The sequence below is a fragment of the Pelophylax lessonae genome, assembly GCF_965119305.1.
Source record: "Pelophylax lessonae genome assembly, chromosome: 8".
In the NCBI taxonomy this organism is placed as follows: domain Eukaryota; kingdom Metazoa; phylum Chordata; class Amphibia; order Anura; family Ranidae; genus Pelophylax; species Pelophylax lessonae.
In genome coordinates, this window is record NC_138775.1 from 273,876,442 (window position 1) to 273,896,278 (window position 19,837).

General features: G+C 44.7%; 1 protein-coding gene across 1 annotated transcript in view; it reads right to left on the bottom strand.

The window, feature by feature from the left end:
• IL12RB2 (interleukin 12 receptor subunit beta 2) overlaps positions 1-19,837 on the bottom strand; it is a 98,096-nt gene that overhangs the window by 31,103 nt on the left and 47,156 nt on the right. The window contains exons 8-9 of the mRNA XM_082264985.1: positions 9,353-9,432; positions 4,986-5,202 (exon numbers count right to left, since the gene is read on the bottom strand). Of these exons, the coding sequence (XP_082121111.1) occupies positions 4,986-5,202; positions 9,353-9,432 (297 nt within the window). The remainder of the gene's footprint in view (positions 1-4,985; positions 5,203-9,352; positions 9,433-19,837) is intronic.

Sequence of the window (19,837 nt, forward strand, 5' to 3'; positions counted from 1 at the left end):
AAAGGGGTGCAATGTATGTCTGGCATATCACAAAGAACAGGGCTTGATAAGGGGTCAAAAATCGGCAAGAGAAATTGCAGTACCAATGTGTAAGGTGATAAAGAAAAAAAATGTGGGGTGCTGCAATGTGAGGCTAAAGCCTCGTACACACGCAACGATTGTTGGCCGTGAATTTTCGGCCAGCGTCTGATCGGCCGATTGTCGGCTTGTTAGTATGATGCTTCCGACAACCGACTCCGACTCTTCAGCCGAACAAAATCTGGTGTGCATGCTATAAAATTTTTGTTGGCCGTCAACAGAATGGCCGATTTTCCGTCAGTCAGTACAAATTTCGGCAGACAAAATTCAGATGAGCAAGACTGGGCATTCTCAGAGAAGAAAAAACACACGGAAAGTTAACCATCACATGACATCACTTCTGAAATTGGTTTTTGTTGGCCGAGAAAATTCGTGTGCAGTCTAGAGCACATTTCAACCAACACAACAACACTGGACAAAAGACGGCCGATCGGTCGGCCAACAATCGTTGCGTGCGTACGAGGCTTTAACAATGCCAATCAAGGTGGATAAACCTAAGAATAATTCAATCTTCAAAGCTAGAATGGTGATGTAAATCAATATTGTAATGTAAATAAAACATGTACAAAAATGGAATGGATCAGATTACTAACATGCAAAATGAACATATATGATGATGTGTCCTTCACCATGTGACAAACATATACGATTTGGAACGTGAAATACAAACTGGTGATAAAAATGTTCTCTAAGGTCAAAGTCCTCTCCTCTACCTCTGGTTTCAAGTTCACTCTATGTTATATGTAGGCAAAAAGATAAAGCTGCATAGCGCAAACTCGTTGAGTTTTTTTATTGGAAAAAATGACAGCAGGGTACTTAATTTTAAAAAATCATTTAAGGGTGATACATCTGAGCGCTGAGCTCGTTCATACATCTCTTTTCCGGTATGCCCATGCCCTACGCGTTACGTCACAACACGTGACTTCATCGGGGGATCTTTCTAAGGTGCAGTGAAGCTATCCAGAGGAGACTATATTGCCATTGCTAAAGACTAGTGTCGAGTGCATAAGCAGCCAGCTGGTCGGGAAGTGGTGACTTGGCAAAATTAACAGAAAGGAAAGCCCTGGTAGTGAATGGGCTTTTGTGCTCAGGTTCCTTCCCTAGATACTGGAACCCCAATACTGGGTCCAATTTCATGTCATGGGGCTGGGAGTCACAGATGATGGAGTTAGGCTTCATGAGAAGAGTAAGCATGGGTTATATACAAGAGTATGGCTTTCTGGTATTCAAGGAAAACATAATAATCAATGTCACTGGGAGTATGGTGACGGGTTACTGGATTGGTGGAGTCCTGTACAAGCTTAGCAGTACGGACTAAAAAATGCTGCACAGCAAAAGTGAGAGAAGAGTATGAAGTGCATTGATGAACTGTTATCTATAATGCATAGAGTGTAAAGAGGAACTGATAACCATAATGAACAATGTAAAGTGTTTTAGAAGTTGGGCCATGAATTACAAGGAGTTCAATATTTTCCTATGGAGAAGCATCTCTTTTAAGATGGAGTGCTGTCTTAACACCAGTCCTGCATTAAACGGCAGCCTCAGCCCACCTTTGGGGGGCACTAGTGAGTGTTCTCTCCAGCCTCAGCCTGCCTTTGGGGGGCACTAGTGAGTGTTCTCTCCAGCCTCAGCCTGCCTTTGGGGGGCACTAGTGAGTGTTCTCTCCAGCCTCAGCCCGCCTTTGGGGGCACTAGTGAGTGTTCTCTCCAGCCTCAGCCCGCCTTTGGGGGGCACTAGTGAGTGTTCTCTCCAGCCTCAGCCCGCCTTTGGGGGGCACTAGTGAGTGTTCTCTCCAGCCTCAGCCCGCCTTTGGGGGGCACTAGTGAGTGTTCTCTCCAGCCTCAGTCCGCCTTTGGGGGGCACTAGTGAGTGTTCTCTCCAGCCTCAGCCTGCCTTTGGGGGGCACTAGTGAGTGTTCTCTCCAGCCTCAGTCCGCCTTTGGGGGGCACTAGTGAGTGTTCTCTCCAGCCTCAGCCTGCCTTTGGGGGGCACTATTGAGTGTTCTCTCCAGCCTCAGCCCGCCTTTGGGGGGCACTAGTGAGTGTTCTCTCCAGCCTCAGCCTGCCTTTGGGGGGCACTAGTGAGTGTTCTCTCCAGCCTCAGCCCGCCTTTGGGGGCACTAGTGAGTGTTCTCTCCAGCCTCAGCCCGCCTTTGGGGGGCACTAGACAGTGTTCTCTCCAGCCTCAGCCCGCCTTTGGGGGCACTAGTGAGTGTTCTCTCCAGCCTGAGCCCGCCTTTGGGGGGCACTAGACAGTGTTCTCTCCAGCCTGAGCCCGCCTTTAAAAAAGTGCGGTATGCACCTATTCATATGTGAGTGTCCTTGTTTAAACTATTAATCTAATAAGAAAATCATTTCACACTAGAGGAGCTTGTTTCTTCTGCTTTTATTGCCTCGGTCAGAAGACTGTGGAGCTGTGGTCCATTGAGTAGAACTCCAGGGTTCCTCTAGAACAGCCTTTTTACTCCAGAGGAACTGTTGAAATGATTTTCAGGTCTCAGGAAATCCCTTATAAAAAAAAATTCTTTGGGGGTCAGTGGGAAGAATGCCCCTAGCACCGGTGGTCAGTGGGAAGAATGCCCCTAGCACCGGTAGTCAGTGGGAAGAATGCCCCTAGCACCGGTGGTCAGTGGGAAGAATGCCCAGCTTGCAGTGGTTGTCAGATTGCCATCCCTACAAACCGCTAAAGTGATAATTGGTGTCATGCTGCTTACTATGCCAAGTGTTGTTGGACCCAGAACTAAGCAGACACCATCAGATGGGATCAGCAGTCTCTGGAGGAACCCTAGGTTTTCACCAAACCCTGGTTGAGAATAGCTGATCTAGAGGTTGCTAGGGGTTCATTAACTACTTGCTACTCGCCCGCCGTCATTTGACGGTGCAGCTATTGTTCATATGACGGCGCACCAAAACAGCCTCCCGGGGCGCGTAGAGTGGCGATTGTGGCCGCGCCGTGTCCTAGCAACATTGACTCTCGGTAAAGAGTCAATGACATGACTCTTTACCCATGTGATCGGCTGTGTCCAATCACAGCCGGTCACATGTAAATGAGGAAGTGCCGTTATTAGGCTCTCCTCGCCTCACACTATAAGTGTGTGAGGCGAGGAGAGCCGATAAGCGGCTTCTCCTCACAGGGGAGACAAATACAAGTAATCAGGGCACTGATCATCAGTGCCCTGATTACACAAAATGTAAATAAAGAGTCAATTAGTGCCCAACATCAGTACCCACAGTGCCCGCCATCAGTGCCCACAATCAGTGCCCATAGTGCTGCCAGTCAGTGCCCATCAGTGCCTGCTCATCTAGGCACCGATGGACACTGACTGGCAACACTATGGGCACTGATTGTGGGCACTGATGGTGCTGCCCATCAGTGTCCATCAGTGCCGCCCATCAGTGCCACCCGTCAGTGCCCATTAGTGCTACCCCTCAGTGTCCATCAGTGCCGCCTGTCAGTGCCCATCATTGCCACCTCTCAGTGCCCATCACTGTTGCCTATCAGTACCCATCAGTGCCACCTATCAGTGCTCATCAGTGCCACCTATAAGTGCCACCTATCAGTGCACATCATTGCCGCCTATCAGTACCCATCAGTGCCACCTATCAGTGCTCATCAGTGCCACCTATCAGTGGCACCTATCAGTGCCCATCAGTGCCACCTCTCAGTGCACATCATTGCCGTCTATCAGTGCCCATCAGTGCGGCATATTAGTACCTCCTCATCAGTGACACCTCATCAGTGCCCATAAGTGCCACCTCATCAGTGCCCATCGGTACAGCCTATCAGTGCCGCCTCATCAGCGCACATCAGTGAAGGAGAAAAATTATTTATTTTCAAAATTTACTCACAGAAAATAAGAAAAACCTTTTTTCTATTTTTTTTTGTAAGAAATAAAAAACCCAGCGGTGATTAAATAACAACAAAAAAAAGCTCTATTTGTGTGAAAAAAATGTCATATGGGTAGAGCGTAGCATGACCACGCAACTGTCATTCAAAGTGTGAGAGCGCTGACAGCTGAAAATTGGCCTAGGCAGGAAGGGGGTGAAAGTGCCCTGTAGGCAAGTGGGTAAGCAATGAGCAATTTCTGCCTTTCAGATAAGTTCCAACTGATACCAACAGGGCCACTGATAGGGGGGACCACCAGTCCTCCTGTAGGGGGCCCGAGCACATAGGGGGGGGGGGGGGCCCAAACATCAGGGGAAATCGGTGTGGTCGGGCAGAGGGACAATTACTAAAGGAAGCCCCTGTTCTCTCTGCAGCAGCTGAAAGCCAGTTTTTCTCCCTCCCGCCAGCTTTCAGCTGCTGCAGGGAGAGACACAGACACAGGGCATTGTTCCTGTAATTGCTTCCCCGGCCCCCTCCCAGTTCTGTCTGTTTCTGATCCCCCGTGTGCCCCCCGGTCAGTCTGACACCCCCAGACTTTTAAACATTGTAATAAATAATTTTTATAAGTTGTAAAATAAAATAAAATAGTTTTAAAAATGTAAAAAACAATTAAAAAGGCTAATTCACACAGGTTCTCTTTTATGTTTGTGTCCGCTAATAATGATTTTATTGAAAATGTTGGGGGGGGGGGGGGGACTGCCAGGGAGGTTGTACGGGGGGGGGGGTCCCTGGCAGGGAGGTTGTACGGGGGGGGGGGGGTCCCGGGCAGGGAGGTTGTACGGGGGGGGGGGGGTCCCGGGCAGGGAGGTTGTACGGGGGGGGGGTCCCGGGCAGGGAGGTTGTACGGGGGGGGGGGGTCCCGGGCAGGGAGGTTGTACGGGGGGGGGTCCCGGGCAGGGAGGTTGTACGGGGGGGGGGCCCTGCCAGGGAGGTTGTACGGGGCCCCGTGATTTCTAACAGCAGCCCTGTGTAGAGATGTCACTGGGTGCACACAGGCACATATTGCTGGGAACAGCATTTACCTGAAAGGTCCCGACCGGTGACTCTGCGCAGTGTGGGAGTTGAGTTTCCTTTTGAGTTGTGAGCTGAGACAGCAATGACGTACTCATCCGCCTCAATGTCTTTGCTGAACCATGTGTCTGTGGTGTTGTGTATGGATGCCGGGCTGCTCTGATCCACCCGCTGAAATGTCACTTGATAAAACCGAATGTGACCTCTGACCTCCGATGCATTCATACTCTGCAAGAAAAAAAACATTTAACCACTCGCTGCGCAGGGAAATTTTTGATTTTTTTCACATACGGTAAAATCTGCATTTTTGCAGATTGCTAGAAAATGACTTAGAACTGCCAAACATTATATATTTTCCCGAAAGCAGAGGCCCTGGGGAAGAAAATGCATTTTGTTATGTTGCACGATTTCTGCACAGCCATTTAACAAATGCATATTTTCAGGAACAATATACTAAACTGAATTTCAGTGCACGCAAACATAAAATAACACAAAGAAAAGATTCCCCTAAATGGTTGGGACTTTAACCACTTCTGGACCGGAAGGATTTGCCCTCTTAATGACCAGGCCATTTTTTTGCGATTCGGCACTGCATTACTTTAATGGACAAATGCGCGGTCGTGCGACGCTGTACCCAAATAAAATTGATGTCCTTTTTTTCCCAAGAAACAGAGCTTTCTTTTGGTGGTATTTGATCACCTGTGCAATTTTTATTTTTTGCGCTATAAACAAAAAAGCGACAATTCTGAAAAAAAAAACCTATATTTTTCACTTTCTGCTATACAGTAAACCCCCCTCCATTGCGGGGGTTACGTTCCGGACCCAGCCGCGAAAAGTGAAAATCCGCGAAATAGAAAAACCCTATTAAAATGCATTGTAGGCATGTTTTTTTTACTGTCACTGTACGTGTAAAAGCATTTTAAGGTCTTTAAACACACTTTTAAAACAATAGAAACTCATTTAAACACATAAAAGATACTTAGAGACCGAGCAAGAGCTATGGAAAACACAAAAATATTTCATTTTTAATGATTAATATAGTAAAATAACATTACAAAAAAAACCGCGAATTACCGGGACCGCAAAAACTGAACCGCAATGTAGCGGGGGATTACTGTATAACATTACCGAAAAAAAAATGTAAAAATCACATTTATTTAACATTTTAGGCCAATTTGTTTTCTGCTATGTATATTTTTGGTAAAAAAAATTGCAATAAGCGTATTTAGTTTGGTTCGCGCAAAAGTTATCGCGTTTACTAATTACGGGAAAGATTTTTGTCATTTTTATTGTTTTTTTTTTTTTTTACTAGTAATGGCGGCAATCTGCGATTTTTAGTGGGACTGCGACATTGCGGTGGACAGATCGGACCCCTAACTGACATTTTTGACACTTTTGGGGGGACCAGTGACATTACTACAGTAATCAGTACTAAAAATATGCACTGTTACTGTAATAATGACACTGGCAGGGAAGGGGTTAACATTGTGGGTGATCAAGGGGTTAAATGTGAGCCTAGGGGAGGGATTCTAACTGTGGGGGGTGGGCGTGGCTTGTGAAATGATCATAGGGACTCTGATTATTCCAAGAAGAAAAACGGTCAGCTGTGTTTACAACAGCTGACCGTTCTTCTCTCTCAGCGGGGAGCGATCGCGGGTGTCAGACAGCAATCGGAGCCGCCTGCCCTGCGCATCGGCTTCCCCACTGGCGAGTGGGGGCTTGAGCGCGCTGCGCTCGCCCCCTAGCTGCCTGCGCGTGACCGACGTAGGTCTACGTCGGTTCGTACAGGAGGGCCGCACTGTCACAGTAAAAAGGCGGCGGGCGGTCCGGAAACATTTAAACAAATCATCTATGTGATAGCTTAAGGCAAATGACAGCTATTCTTGATGGAGACATCAGGGATCTATTAGGCCCCAATGTCTCTCTGACTCTCCAATGCAGCTAATCAAGCACGGATCATTTTTTTAAATTAGATTGGGTATGGTGCTGCTCCACATAAATTAATTAGTGCTTTATTGTGCAAATACTGCTCAAATGTGTCTCTAAAATAAAAATGAAATTTATAAATAAACCACATACAATGCTGTGCAAAAAACATTAGTGCAATCACCGCAAAAAAGTGCAAGTGCTAAATGTAAACAATTGTACTCAATAATGAGTACCTTACCCTATTAGTATCTTATCAATGGGATTAATAATGATAATATTAAAATATGTCCTTCAAAAACCATTGCACTGTCCTTTGAATATTATTCCCATGAGATTGCTGGTCCTTATGGTGCCTTCAATGAATCTGTGAATTGATGCTACCCCAGTACGATTAAAATCCAAGCATGCAGTGAGCCTCGGATCCTCTTGTGAGTGTGCCAGGTGTAAACTCACCAGATGACTTCCCCCTTGCAATAGGGGCGTCTCGTGTTTAATTGGAGTAACTGCCTTCCCCCTCGTATCCTCTGTATGATCCTGTCCTCTCTTACAGCTCAATGGAACACAAAATGACAGCCTCCATAGTGTAAAACCGCAATATTATTTTAATGAGCAAGTAAGATGCACTTACATGGACATAAGAAATGAAGCTTGTGTAATCCAAAGGCACACAGGAAGTCTGGGACGCTCTGCGCTTTACGGACCCGAACCAGAAGTGTCGCAATGACTCTAAGCCCCGCCCTATGCGTTTCGTCACTCTGATGTCCTCTGGAGCAAGCACAGATCATGCTTGACTAGCTGCATCCTTGGCTACAGTAGCCGAGGAGTGACAGCTCTGAAACTAAAAGTGATGACATTTCCAGAATCACTTTTAATGAACAGCTGCTCACTGGCTATAAAAGCCCAGGGCATTGGAAACAGCTGATCACATGGTAAAGGACCACTGTGATTGGCCCTTTAGTGTGATCTGTGATCAGCTGTATCCAACAGACACAACTTTCAAAGTTCACGCCCAATGCGTACCACAGGGGGTGTGTGGGAGGCGGGGTTCTGGGAGAACGTCCATGAGATGCCCTCCCAGAACTGGAGGACCGCTCTGTAGCCTTCTTTTGGGCTATAGCTCGGTCGGGAAGTGGTTCAGATTAATGACAGTTCTGTCACAGTTGACATTGCCAGCCAGTGCTGGGACAAGGTCACCTAGAGCCCAGGGCGAACATGCCAAACTGCACCCCCCCACCCCAAGATGTGTGAGCAGTATGTGTCAGCAAAAATCCCCCCTCCCCCACCCACCAAAAAAACATAAATTGGGCACTAATCTTCATGATTACACCTAAGCATAAATTCTCCCTCCTCCCAGGACAAATCTGCCTCCTGCTGAAATTCTCCCAGCACAAATCTCTGCTCCCCCCCCCCCAAAAAAAAAAAAATAACCCCTCCTAGCACAAATATTCCACCCCTCAAATTTTCCCTTGAAGTACACATTCTCTCCCTTCCCCTACTTCAAATACCCCCCCTCCTAGCACAAGCACCCCCCAATCATTCTTACTAGCACAAATCCCCCCCCCAGAAAAAAATCTCCTCCCAGCACAAATCTCTGCTCCCTCCATCCCCCAAATTCCCCCCAGCACAAATGCCCCCCCCCCCCCAAAAAAAAACAATTCACCCCTCCTAGCACAAATATTCCACCCCTCAAATTTCCCCTTGAAGTACACATTCTCTCCCTTCCCCTACTTCAAATACCCCCCTATTCCCCTCCTAGCACAAGCACCCCCCAATCATTCTTACTAGCACAAATCCCCCCCCCAAAAAAAATCTCCTCCCAGCACAAATCTCTGCTCCCTCCATCCCCCAAATCCCCCCCAGCACAAATCCCTCCCCCCCCACAAAAAATAATCTCCACCCAGCACAAATTCCCTCCCTCCCTCTACCATATCACCTTTTCTAGAACAAACCCCCCAAATCGACTTTCCTAGCACAAATCCTCATCGCTCTCATCCTCCTCCCAACACAAATTCCCCCGAATCACCACTCCTAGCACCCCCCCCCCACACACATACACTTCTTACCCTCTGCTGCCCCCCAAATTTTTCCTCCTAACACAAATCCCCTCCCTCCTCAATCTCCTCATGTTGCCCCCCCCACCTCACATGATACCACAGTGCCCAGGGCAGCCGCCCCCCCCCCTGCCCACCCCTTGTCCTGGCCCTGCTGCCAGATGCTAGAGAGCAAATTATCTAAGAGGGAATTAAAGGTTTGCTATGGGGCCCCTGACAGGTTCTGTTCATAACAAAGAGGCAGTTCTGGATAAACCTGTTAGTTATACTGGAGGGCTAGCTTAGGAAAACAAAGCACTTTTCTAGTAGCAGCACCGTGCACCATGGAGCAGAGCTTCTCCTTACCTTCCAATAAAGTCTGACAGTCCATGTTTTCATGGAGCAGAGCTTCTCCTTACCTTCCAATAAAGGATGACAGTCCATGTTTTCTCTGTGATTTTGCGCAATTTGTACCATACTTCAAGCTTTCCACGTGGCCCTAATTTAAAAGGAAAAAAAAGAAATGTTTATGCAGGGGTTTTAGAATTACCTTGTATGTCAATCAATGAGGTTTTTGCAGTACAACACACTGAACACAAGCAACAGGATAGTGTGCATCATCATAGGTTGGGGTTTCTGAGTGTTAAGTAGGTGGAAGCCATTAGTCCCATTTAACCACTTTACCACCGGAGGATTTTGCTGTCTTACGTCTGGGCCACTTTTTGCGATTTGTATAAAGTACTCAAAACCCATACTTGAGTAAAAGTACAAGTGCTCGATCAAAAAGTGACTTGAGTAGAAGTGGAAGTGCTCGATCAAAAAGTGACTTGAGTAGAAGTACTAAAGTACTCAACATTTTTTGTACTTAAGTATTGCAAGTAGTTTTTTTTAAACTTTTGCTACTCAAGTATTGAAAGTAAAAGTACAAGTACTGTGTTATGTAGTTATTAAAGAAAGAAGTCAAAAGTTTGAACATCATATTGTTTTTTATTATTTCAAATGCAGCATTTATTTATACATACAGTAGCATTTATTTTCCTATGCGCTGATAATACACATGTTTTGAGCTTCATGAAATCTGCCATCTACTGTTCTGGCAGTGGTAATTTTTATAATTGTAACGAGTAACTATGCAGCACAAAAAAAAAAAATATTGGAGTAGAAGTATTGAAATCATTGAAAAAATGTAGTGAAGTAAAAGTGGAAGTAGGAGAAAAAAATTCTACTCCAGGAAAGTACAGATACCGCCTTTCGGTACTTAAGTACAGTAGTGAAGTAGTTCTACTTAGTTACTATACATCTCTGCGATTCGGCACTGTGCGAATTTAACTGACAATTGCGTGGTCATGCAACGCTGTACCCAAACAAAATTTATGTCCTTTTTTTCCCACAAACAGAGATTTATTTTGGTGGTATTTGATCACCTGTGCGATTTTTACTTTTTTGCGCTATAAACAAAAAAAGAGAGACAATTTTGAAAAAATAACAATATTTTTCAATTTTTTTTATATGAAATTCCCCCCAAAAAAATGTAAAAATCTAAATTTTTTATCATTTTAGGCCAATTTGTTTTCTGCCACCTATGTTTGGTAAAAAAAAATCGCAATAAGCGTATTTTGATTGGTTTGCGCAAAAGTTATTGCGTTTACTAACTAAGGGAAAGATTTCTGTCATTTTTGGTGTTTTTTTTTTTTAACGAGTAATGGCGGCGATCTGCGATTTTTTTTGCGGGACTGCGACATTGCGGCGGACAGATTGGACCCTTGACTGACATTTTTGACACTTTTGGGGGTACCAGTGACATTACTACAGTAATCAGTGCTATAAATATGCACTGTTACTGTAAAAATGACACTGGCAGGGAAGGGGTTAATTTTATTGGAGAGGGAGGGGTTAATGTATGCCTGGTGCTTACTGACGTGTGTGGGGGGAGGTGACTGAGTGACACAAGGACAGATCGCATGTTCAGCTATGCTGAACCCTGCAATCTGTCACTGTCTGTCACTTAGGAGATCCGCCCGCTTTGTTTACCCAAGCGGGCGGATCGCCACACTCGATTCCCCGACGATCGGGGAAGAGCAGCAGCGATTGCCGCTGCTCCTCCCCTGGCCCGACTCCCGCTGTGACTGAAAAGGGGAATGTCTGGTGACGTAGGTCTACGTCGCCAGACGTTATTGAGCCACTTTGCCGCAGTAGTGCTCTAGTGAGCAGTGCGGAAGTGATTAATTTGCTAAAGCCCTTTATATCATAAACAATTGGCATTTTTTAAATAAATTAAATTAAATAATTTTTTCACCTTTATTTTAATTCTTTGTTGTATCACAGTACTGCTGATCTACTGCAGCCTTTTTGCAGCTTCTTCCTGCCTACCTGCACCCAGGGCTGCTGTTAGAAATCACCGGCCCTGTACAGCCTACCCGGCAGGGCTCCCTCCCGAATATATCAAGACAATATTTTCACTAAAAATACACTAAAATCATTATTAGTGGACACAAACATACAGTAACAGAGAACCGGTGTGAATGATCCCGTTTGAACTGTTTTTTTACATTTAACCACTTTAAGACCGGAAGGATTTGCCCCCTTAATAACCAGGCCACTTTTTTCAACTTGGCACTGCGTGAAATTTACGTCCTTTTTTCCCCACAAACAGAGCTTTCTTTTGGTAGTGTTTGATCACCGGTGCGATTTTTATTTTTTACGCTATACACAAAAAAAGAGCGACAATTCTGAAAAAAAAAATCAATATTTTTACATTCCCAAAAAAAAAAATAAAAAAAAATCGCAATAAGCGTATTTTGATTGGTTTGCACAAAAGTTATTGCGTTTACTAACTACGGGAAAGATTTATGTCATTTTTATTGTGTTTTTTTCTACTAGTAATGGCGGCGATCTTCTATTTTGTTTTGCGGCGGACAGATCGGACCCCTAACTGACATTTTTGACACTTTTGGGGGTACCAGCGACATTACTACAGTAATCAGTGCTAAAAATATGCATATAAAGGGTTGGTGAAATTCTCGCGCTGTCTCTCTAGTTGTTGTCTAAAATCTATCACCTTTAATGCCGCAGGTACTAAAATTGGTAACCTACACAATTCAGATAAATAAAGTTGGGGGGAGTACCGCGCTTTAAAGTGCTTAATATAACATAAATTAAATCATATACATATGTGGAAAAGTGTCTTAGTGCTTCTTAATATAATATTCATAAATTGTGTATCTCAATGTGCAAAATAAATACAATCTGATATAAATCCTTCAGTTAATAAATAGGTGGTAAAATCTACTAAACTAAAATTAATCTTACTTAAAGCGGAGTTCCACCCAAAAGTGGAACTTCCGCTTTAGGGAGTCCTGACCCCCCGACATGCCACATTTGGCATGTCATTTTTTGGGGGGGGGAGCGGGTACCTAGTTTTGACAGGTACCCGCTCCCACTTCCGCTCGGAGCGCCGCGGCGCCCTGAGCGGAAGTTCTCCTCTCCCCCTCCCTCCCTGCAATCTTCTGGGACACGTCAGAGGTCCCAGAAGATTGCCGGCCAATCACGGCGCGCAGCGCGACTCGCGCATGCGCAGTGGGCACCCGGCTGTGAAGCCGCAAACTGTAACAGCCGGGTGCCCACAGCAGTGATGCCGGCGCCGTGGGAGAGGATCGAGGCTTCCGGCGGCCGCATCGCTGGACCGTTGGACAGGTGAGTAAATGGCTGGAACTCCGCTTTAAACCAGCAATATAAATACAGTATAAAGTGACAAAAATTGTTTATAAAGTTATTAGTCCGTGACCCTTTCAAAAAATAAATTATGTGCTCTTAATTAGGTGGTTTCAAATATAGAGTGCTGAAGTGTCCTTTAAATAAATATATAAATATATAGTAATCAACAGAATCTTCTTATCCAAATTTGACATGCAGGTGCTCTTTCGTGCGGTGCCCACTAGGTGTCCTAAGCGCTCACCTCAAGGCTCTTTAAAAAAAGCCTTAAGTTGTATGCCTCAGCTGCTCCTTCCTCCTTATTGGCATATAGGTACAGGTAAAAATATGCACTGTTACTGTAAAAATGACACTGGCAGGGAAGGGGTCAACTTTACTGGTGATCAAGGGGTTAAGTGTGTCCCTAGGGGCGTGATTCTAACTGTCAGGGGTCGTGGCTTGTGAAGTAACCACAGAGACATGCGATCCTATATAGCAGGATCATATAGTCTCTGTACTTACATCAGGAAGAATGACAGACGGCTGTGTTTACACCAGCCGTCTGTCTTTCTCCCTCTCCTGCGGGAGATTGCGAGTGGCCGGTGGCCATTGGTGCCGCCGGTCACACGCGCTGGGTCCCCAGGGAACGAGCGGGGGCGGGAGCAATCTCCGGCGGCGCAAGATCGCCCCCTAGCTCCTCCAAGGCTAGCGCCGTACATGTACGACGCTTTGCCTAGGAGCGCCAGACTGCCGTCGTACAAGTGCAGCAGGCGGTCAGCAAGTAGTTACACAGTTACAGATTCAAATATTTTTAAATCGAATTATAAAAATACCTTGACATGTTAAATGATTAGGTTTACATCCGTGGCCAAAAGTTTTGAGAAAGACACAAATATTAATATTCGCAAAGTCTGCTGCCTCAGTGTTTTTAGATCTTTTTGTCAGATGTTACTATGCTATACTGAAGTGTAATAACAATTTGCATAAGAGTCGGTTTACACTGAGGCGACACGACTCTGTACTACTTCGGGGGTGACTTGTGCATTCCCATGCACAACGACTTCGGAGCGACTTGCAGGGACTTCACATAATGGAAATCTATGCAAGTCGCTCCGAGGTCGCCCCAAAGTAGTACAGGACCCTTTTTCTAAGTCGGAGCGACTTTTGTCGCTCCTATTAGAACGGGTCCTGTAGCGGTCAATGGACCGCGAGGGAGCGCAACTTGTCAGGCTGACAAGTCGCCTAACAAGTCGCGCTAGTGTGGACCGGCTCTCATTGTAAAAGGCTTTTATTGACAATTACATTACGTTTATACAAAGAAGAAACAGGAGCAAAGCTGGAGGCAATTTACAGCACACACTAATGTTGGTAGCATAATTATTAGCCACTTCAATACCGGGCACTTTTACCCCCCTTCCTGCCCAGACCAATTTTCAGCTTTCAGTGCTGTTGCACTTTGAATGACAATTGTGCTATCATGCAACACTGTACCCAAACTAAAGTTTTATAATTTTTTTCACACAAATAGAGCTTTCTTTTGGTGGTATTTAATCACTGCTGGGTTTTTCTTTTTTTGCAAAATAAATAAACAAGACTGAAAATTTTGGAAAAAAATGTGTTTTCTTTGTTTCTGTTATAAACTTATGCAAATAAATAATTGTTCTTCATACATTAACCACTTGCCGATCGCCGCAAGTACATATACTGCGGCGGTCAGCCCCGGCCAGGCAAAGTGACGTACCGGTACTTCACTAGCCTGTCACTCGCTTGTGAGCCAATAGCGGGTGAGCGCGCGCCCGCTGAGGCGCGCGCCCGCCCCGACTCGTTCCCTAACAAGTCAGTACGCGATCGTTCGCCGGGAAGGGAGAAAGGCAGGCGGCTAATGTAAACAAAGCCGCCTGTCATTCTCCCCTGTGTAAAAATGGAGATCAGACGGTTCTACTATGTAGGACCGTTGATCTCTGTCTTTACACCAGTAGCCATGTCCAATCACAGTTAGAATCACGCCCCTAGGACACACTTAACCCCTCCCTCTCCAATACAGTTAACCCCTTCCCTGCCATTACATTTTTACAGTAACAGTGCATATGTATAGCACTGATTACTGTAGAAATGTCACTGGTAACCCCAAAAGTGTCAAAAATGTCAGTCAAGGGTCCGATCTGTCCGCCGCAATGTCACAGTCCCGCAAAAAAAAAAAAATCGCAGATCGCCGCCATTACTCGTTAAAAAAAAAAACACCAAAAATGACAAAAATCTTTCCCTTTGTTAGTAAACGCGATAACTTTTGCGCAAACCAATCAACATACGTTTTTTGCGATTTTTTTTACCAAACATATGTAGCATAAAACAAATTGGCCGAAAATGTTAAAAAATTTTGATTTTTACATTTTTTTGGGGGAATTTCATATAAAAAAATTTGAAAAATATTGTTATTTTTGCAAAATTGTCGCTCTTTTTCTGTTTATAGGGCATGATCAAAAAATCTCACAGGTGATCAAATACCACCAAAAGAAAGCTCTGTTTGTGGGAAAAAAAGGACGACAAATTTGTTTGGGTACAGCGTCGCACGACCGCGCAATTGTCTGTTAAAGTCACACAGTAAAAAAATCGCAAAAAAAAACCCTGGTCAGGAAGGGGGTAAAATCTTCCAGGGCTTAAGTGGTTAAAGCTGGCCATACACTAGCCGAAAAATCGTTTGAACGCATTTTCAAAAAAAGAAAAATCGGCCATGAGAGATGACGATCGTGCCATTATGTAATGACCAAATTTTGAACGATAAATCGTTTAATGGATGTTTTTTGTTCAGTTTGTCACATATGCCTACTGCAAACACATTAATCTTTCAATTTATCGTTTGTTCAGTTTTCCAAACTGTTCCCTCGATTTTTCGGCTCTGAAAAGTTAAAAAAAACGATTTTCTATTTGTGCCCATTAACTGGACGAAAAATGAACGATCGGACCAAATGACAGATTTTCTAACGATTTTTCGGCAGGTGTATGGCCAGCATTAGACCAAAATGTATTCTGTTACATTTTTTTGGCGAAAAAAAAAACAAATTTGTGTATATCATTTAGTATATAGGAAAGTCCCCAAACCATGGTATACAGTATATATGAAAATTGTATAAAAAGTATATCTATGTGAAAAATGACTCATCTCATTTCAGGAGACCCTAAAATGCCAGAACAGTACAAATATCCCCCAAATTACCCATTTTTGGAAAGTAGACAGTCCAAGGTATTTAGTAAGATTTTTTCAAATCTTAAGATTTTTAAAGTTGTAATTTTTGTCATCATTTCTTGGAAAATAAAGAAATGAAAAAAAAAAAAGTTACAATTTTCTTTTCTTATATACTGTCACCAGTGTAGTACAGCACCATCATATACCTGGTATGGCGGTGATCAGGGACACTGACTGGTGACAATACCAAAAAAAAAAAAATTTATTATAATTTCTTTTTTTTTTAATTACATTTTTTTCCTTTTTTTTTTTTTTAACATACTATGACCAGAGCAATATAATGTTACCATAGAAACATTGTAGTGCTCTGGCAAAGCGATCAGGATTCCTGTTTTTTTTATTGTATTACGTTGCTATATGCAAACATTTTACTGAATGAAACTGATTCATTCAGTATGTTTTGTTGTGATAGCTGTGATTGGTCAAAGCTAATCACATGGTGCAGATGGGCTGTGATTAGCGTACCATGTGATCAAACTGCCCAATCACAGCTAGCAACACATTTGTACATATTGGATGGCTTGAAAGGAAGCCATCCATGGTGTACAACTGTCATATGACCTGCTGTGATTCGCCACGGTGGTCACACGGTACCGGCAGGAAGCTCAGATCAGTCATTGGCCCCACGATCGGTGTATTCTGACAGGATGTCATATGACGTCTGGTCAGGATGGCAAAGCCACGCTGTCATTTTGCTATAGGCCGGGTGTGAAGTTGCTAATGTGGAATATATATTACTTTCTAAAAAACATTATTATTTATCAAGTTGTTATGGGTAAAGTCCCGGTTTAACCTCTGTTTGATCTTCAAGTGCCATGTACTGCACAGGTGATCAGTTATGACCAGGGCTTTTTTTCTCAGAGAATAAATAGGTGCAGGTACTCCCCCTTTCCAAGTCATCTTGTCTCCACCCAGGGGCGTAACTACAGGGGTTGCAGGGGTTGCAATCGCTACCGGGCCCCATGCTCCAGGGGGCCCGGTAGCAAACAAGTGGGTGAACTTCCAGGATCGCAAAGGTCACACTTGCAACCGGACCCTGGCATTGCACCACTGTGGGGAGGCCCCAAGATTGCAGGAAGGGGGCCCACTGCAGAACCTGCTGCGGGACCGTAATAAAAGGCCATGCAACGAGTGTAAAGAGCCCCAGGATTAGTGGGAAGAGCCCTGGGCTTGAAGGTAAGGGCCCCCGGCCTGGGGTCTGGGGGGCCCTTCATGGTTTTTTAGCATCAGGGCCCTGAAGGTTCTAGTTACGCCTCTGTCTCCACCCCCTTCCCACCTCCCAGTACTGCCCCTTTTAGAGAAAACAAAACAGAGTATCATTTTTTGATGCTAATTAGTTTGTATGAAATTTGCTAAAAAAGGCAGTAAAATAGGTCCCCTGCAGTCAGCAACAATAGACCCCCTCCAGCAACAATAGACCCATAGTTGCCAACATTTAAAAACAATTTCCAGGGACACTTTACAGCACAGCTATCAATTACCACACCCACTTCCCTGAAGCTCCGCCCATTCTGCATAATTAATCTCGCCTACTTATCAGATTATAGAGTCTACTCAATATAGAGAGAATTACGGGAAATGAAAAAGGGAATCTCAAACTTAAGGCCACAGTAGCAGAGTTGGAATAATTCTCCCATTCAGCTGCACTATTTCTGCGTAACATTTATGGGCAGCCCGATTAACGAGCGCTTCCAGGGACAATATAAATTACCTGGGACAGGCTCTTATTTGCAGGGACTGTCCCAGGAAAAAAGCAAGTATGTAGACCCCCCTCAGCAATAACAGATCTCCGCAGCGAAAATAGATCCCTCTGATCAACTATAGATTCCCCAGCTAAAATAGATCCACCCCAGATCTAAAAGATCCCCACAAGCAACACTAGTTCTCCCACTAGCTACCGTTAATAGACTCCACAGCAGCCAGCAACAACAGACCCCTCCCTCAACTGTAGATCTCTCCCATCATCAATAGATCCCCCAGCAGCCAGCATCAATAGACCTTCCAGCACACACCAGCACCCCTTGGCATTACATACATTCAGTGCTGGAGGTGGCGAAACTGCGTTCCTCCGCGTTCCCGCTGAAAAAAAGCCCTGGTTATGACACCATGGGACGGCACGGGTGATTCCCTAATTGAGTTCATGGAAACCCTAAATGACAACAACAGGGGCATCAGTCTGACTTATGAGTCAAGCGTCAGCGAGATTCACTTCCTGGACTTAAGAATCCGTATCGAGGAAGGTCAGATTGTTACCTCAACTTTCTTTAAGCCGACTGACAGGAACGGGTTCATAGACACCACGAGTTGTCATCATAAGAAGTGGTTGGAATCCGTTCCTGTCAGTCAGTTTTTGCGCTTGAAGCGTAATTGCTCGCGTCAGGAAGATTTCCTGCAGGAAGCCTCAGTCCTCAAAGAAAGATTTCGTGAGAAGGGGTACGATGAATCTCTTTTGAATCAGGCCCTGTTAAAGGCTGATTCAAGAGTGAGAGAGGATCTTCTCCAGCCTAAACAGAGGGATATTAAACGTCCCTTTGATTTTGCATTCCTCTCTTCGTACTCCACTCAACATTTTTCAGTTAAGACCATTCTTCGACGCCATTGGCATATTCTGAGGAATGATCCAGTATTGGGCCCCCTTTTACCTCCCCAGCCTCAGGTTATCTATAGGGGTGTCCCTCCCTTAAGGTTGCAGATTGCCCCCAACATTAGGGATCCTCCCAATAAAGTCTCCTTTTTTCAGCAAATGGGAGGCTTTTATAAATGTAGGAGGTGCACTATCTGCCACCTTAATGTGGAGAAAAAGAGACGTGTGGATACCTTCCAATCTGGCTCCACTGGACAGGATTATAAAATCAAACCATTTATATCCTGCACCACCAGGTACGTGGTTTACTTGGTGAGATGTCCTTGTGGCCTGGACTATGTTGGCCGCACTATCCGAGAGCTTCATGTGAGGCTCAAGGAACATGTGGCCAACATAGTTAAGGGCTTTCCCAAACACAGCCTTTCTAGGCATTATGCTGAGTGCCACAATAGTGATCCCAGTGGCACCCTATTTTTAGGTATTGACAAATTTTCAGGACATTGGAGGGGAAGTAATTTAACAAGAGGGGTTTCCAAACTCGAAACGAGCTGGATTTATAGACTCAAATCCTATACCCCCCTGGGTCTGAATATTGAATGGGATTTAAATGCCCATATCAGTAATTCTTAGATTGCCCCTCTTTTTTCCTTATTTCTTTTTGTTTGCTGTGCTATTAATAGATATTTTTATGCGTAAGAGTATACATGTTTTTTAACATACTAATTCATTTTATTGTGTAGCATTTTAAACGTTTTTATGTGTTATTTTGTTACATTATTTTTGTATATGTATGTGCTTTTTGAGACCTCCTTGTGCTTGGGCTGCTCTGAACCTGGGGCACCACAAGATGGCGCTGTCTCCCCCGGAGTCACGGCTTAACATATGCAATCTCTATGTGCCTTTTGGTATATGGAGTATTTTCCCTCTTTCTGGTTTATTCCATGTATTGGGTTTTGTTTTCATAAAGGTAGCGGAGATTTAATATGGTGAGTTTCTTTTGGAAGTTTTTTTTCCTTTCTCTTCTCATCGTGTGGTTCTCCCCTTCCTTCCTTCCGGTCAGAGCATTACTTCCGGTCGTGTGGAGCGCATACCTCACTTCCGGCTGCTCAGTTCCGGTGGGCGGCTCTCTCCTCCACTATAGAAGGCATTGGTGCACTCTGTAGCCACATCCCATGACGACGTCCAATCGGACGAAACGTACGTCGGGTGGCGTGCTGGGTAGCGCGTGCCGGAATCCCTGGAGGAGACAGGACGGCCATAGGTTTGGTGGTCCACGGACAGGACGCCCTATAGACACCCGGAGGTCTCTATGCTCATTACTACATGCGAGTTACATCATGATGTTTGTGAGTACCATACCTCTTTTTAGAATAAAGCATATTTAAA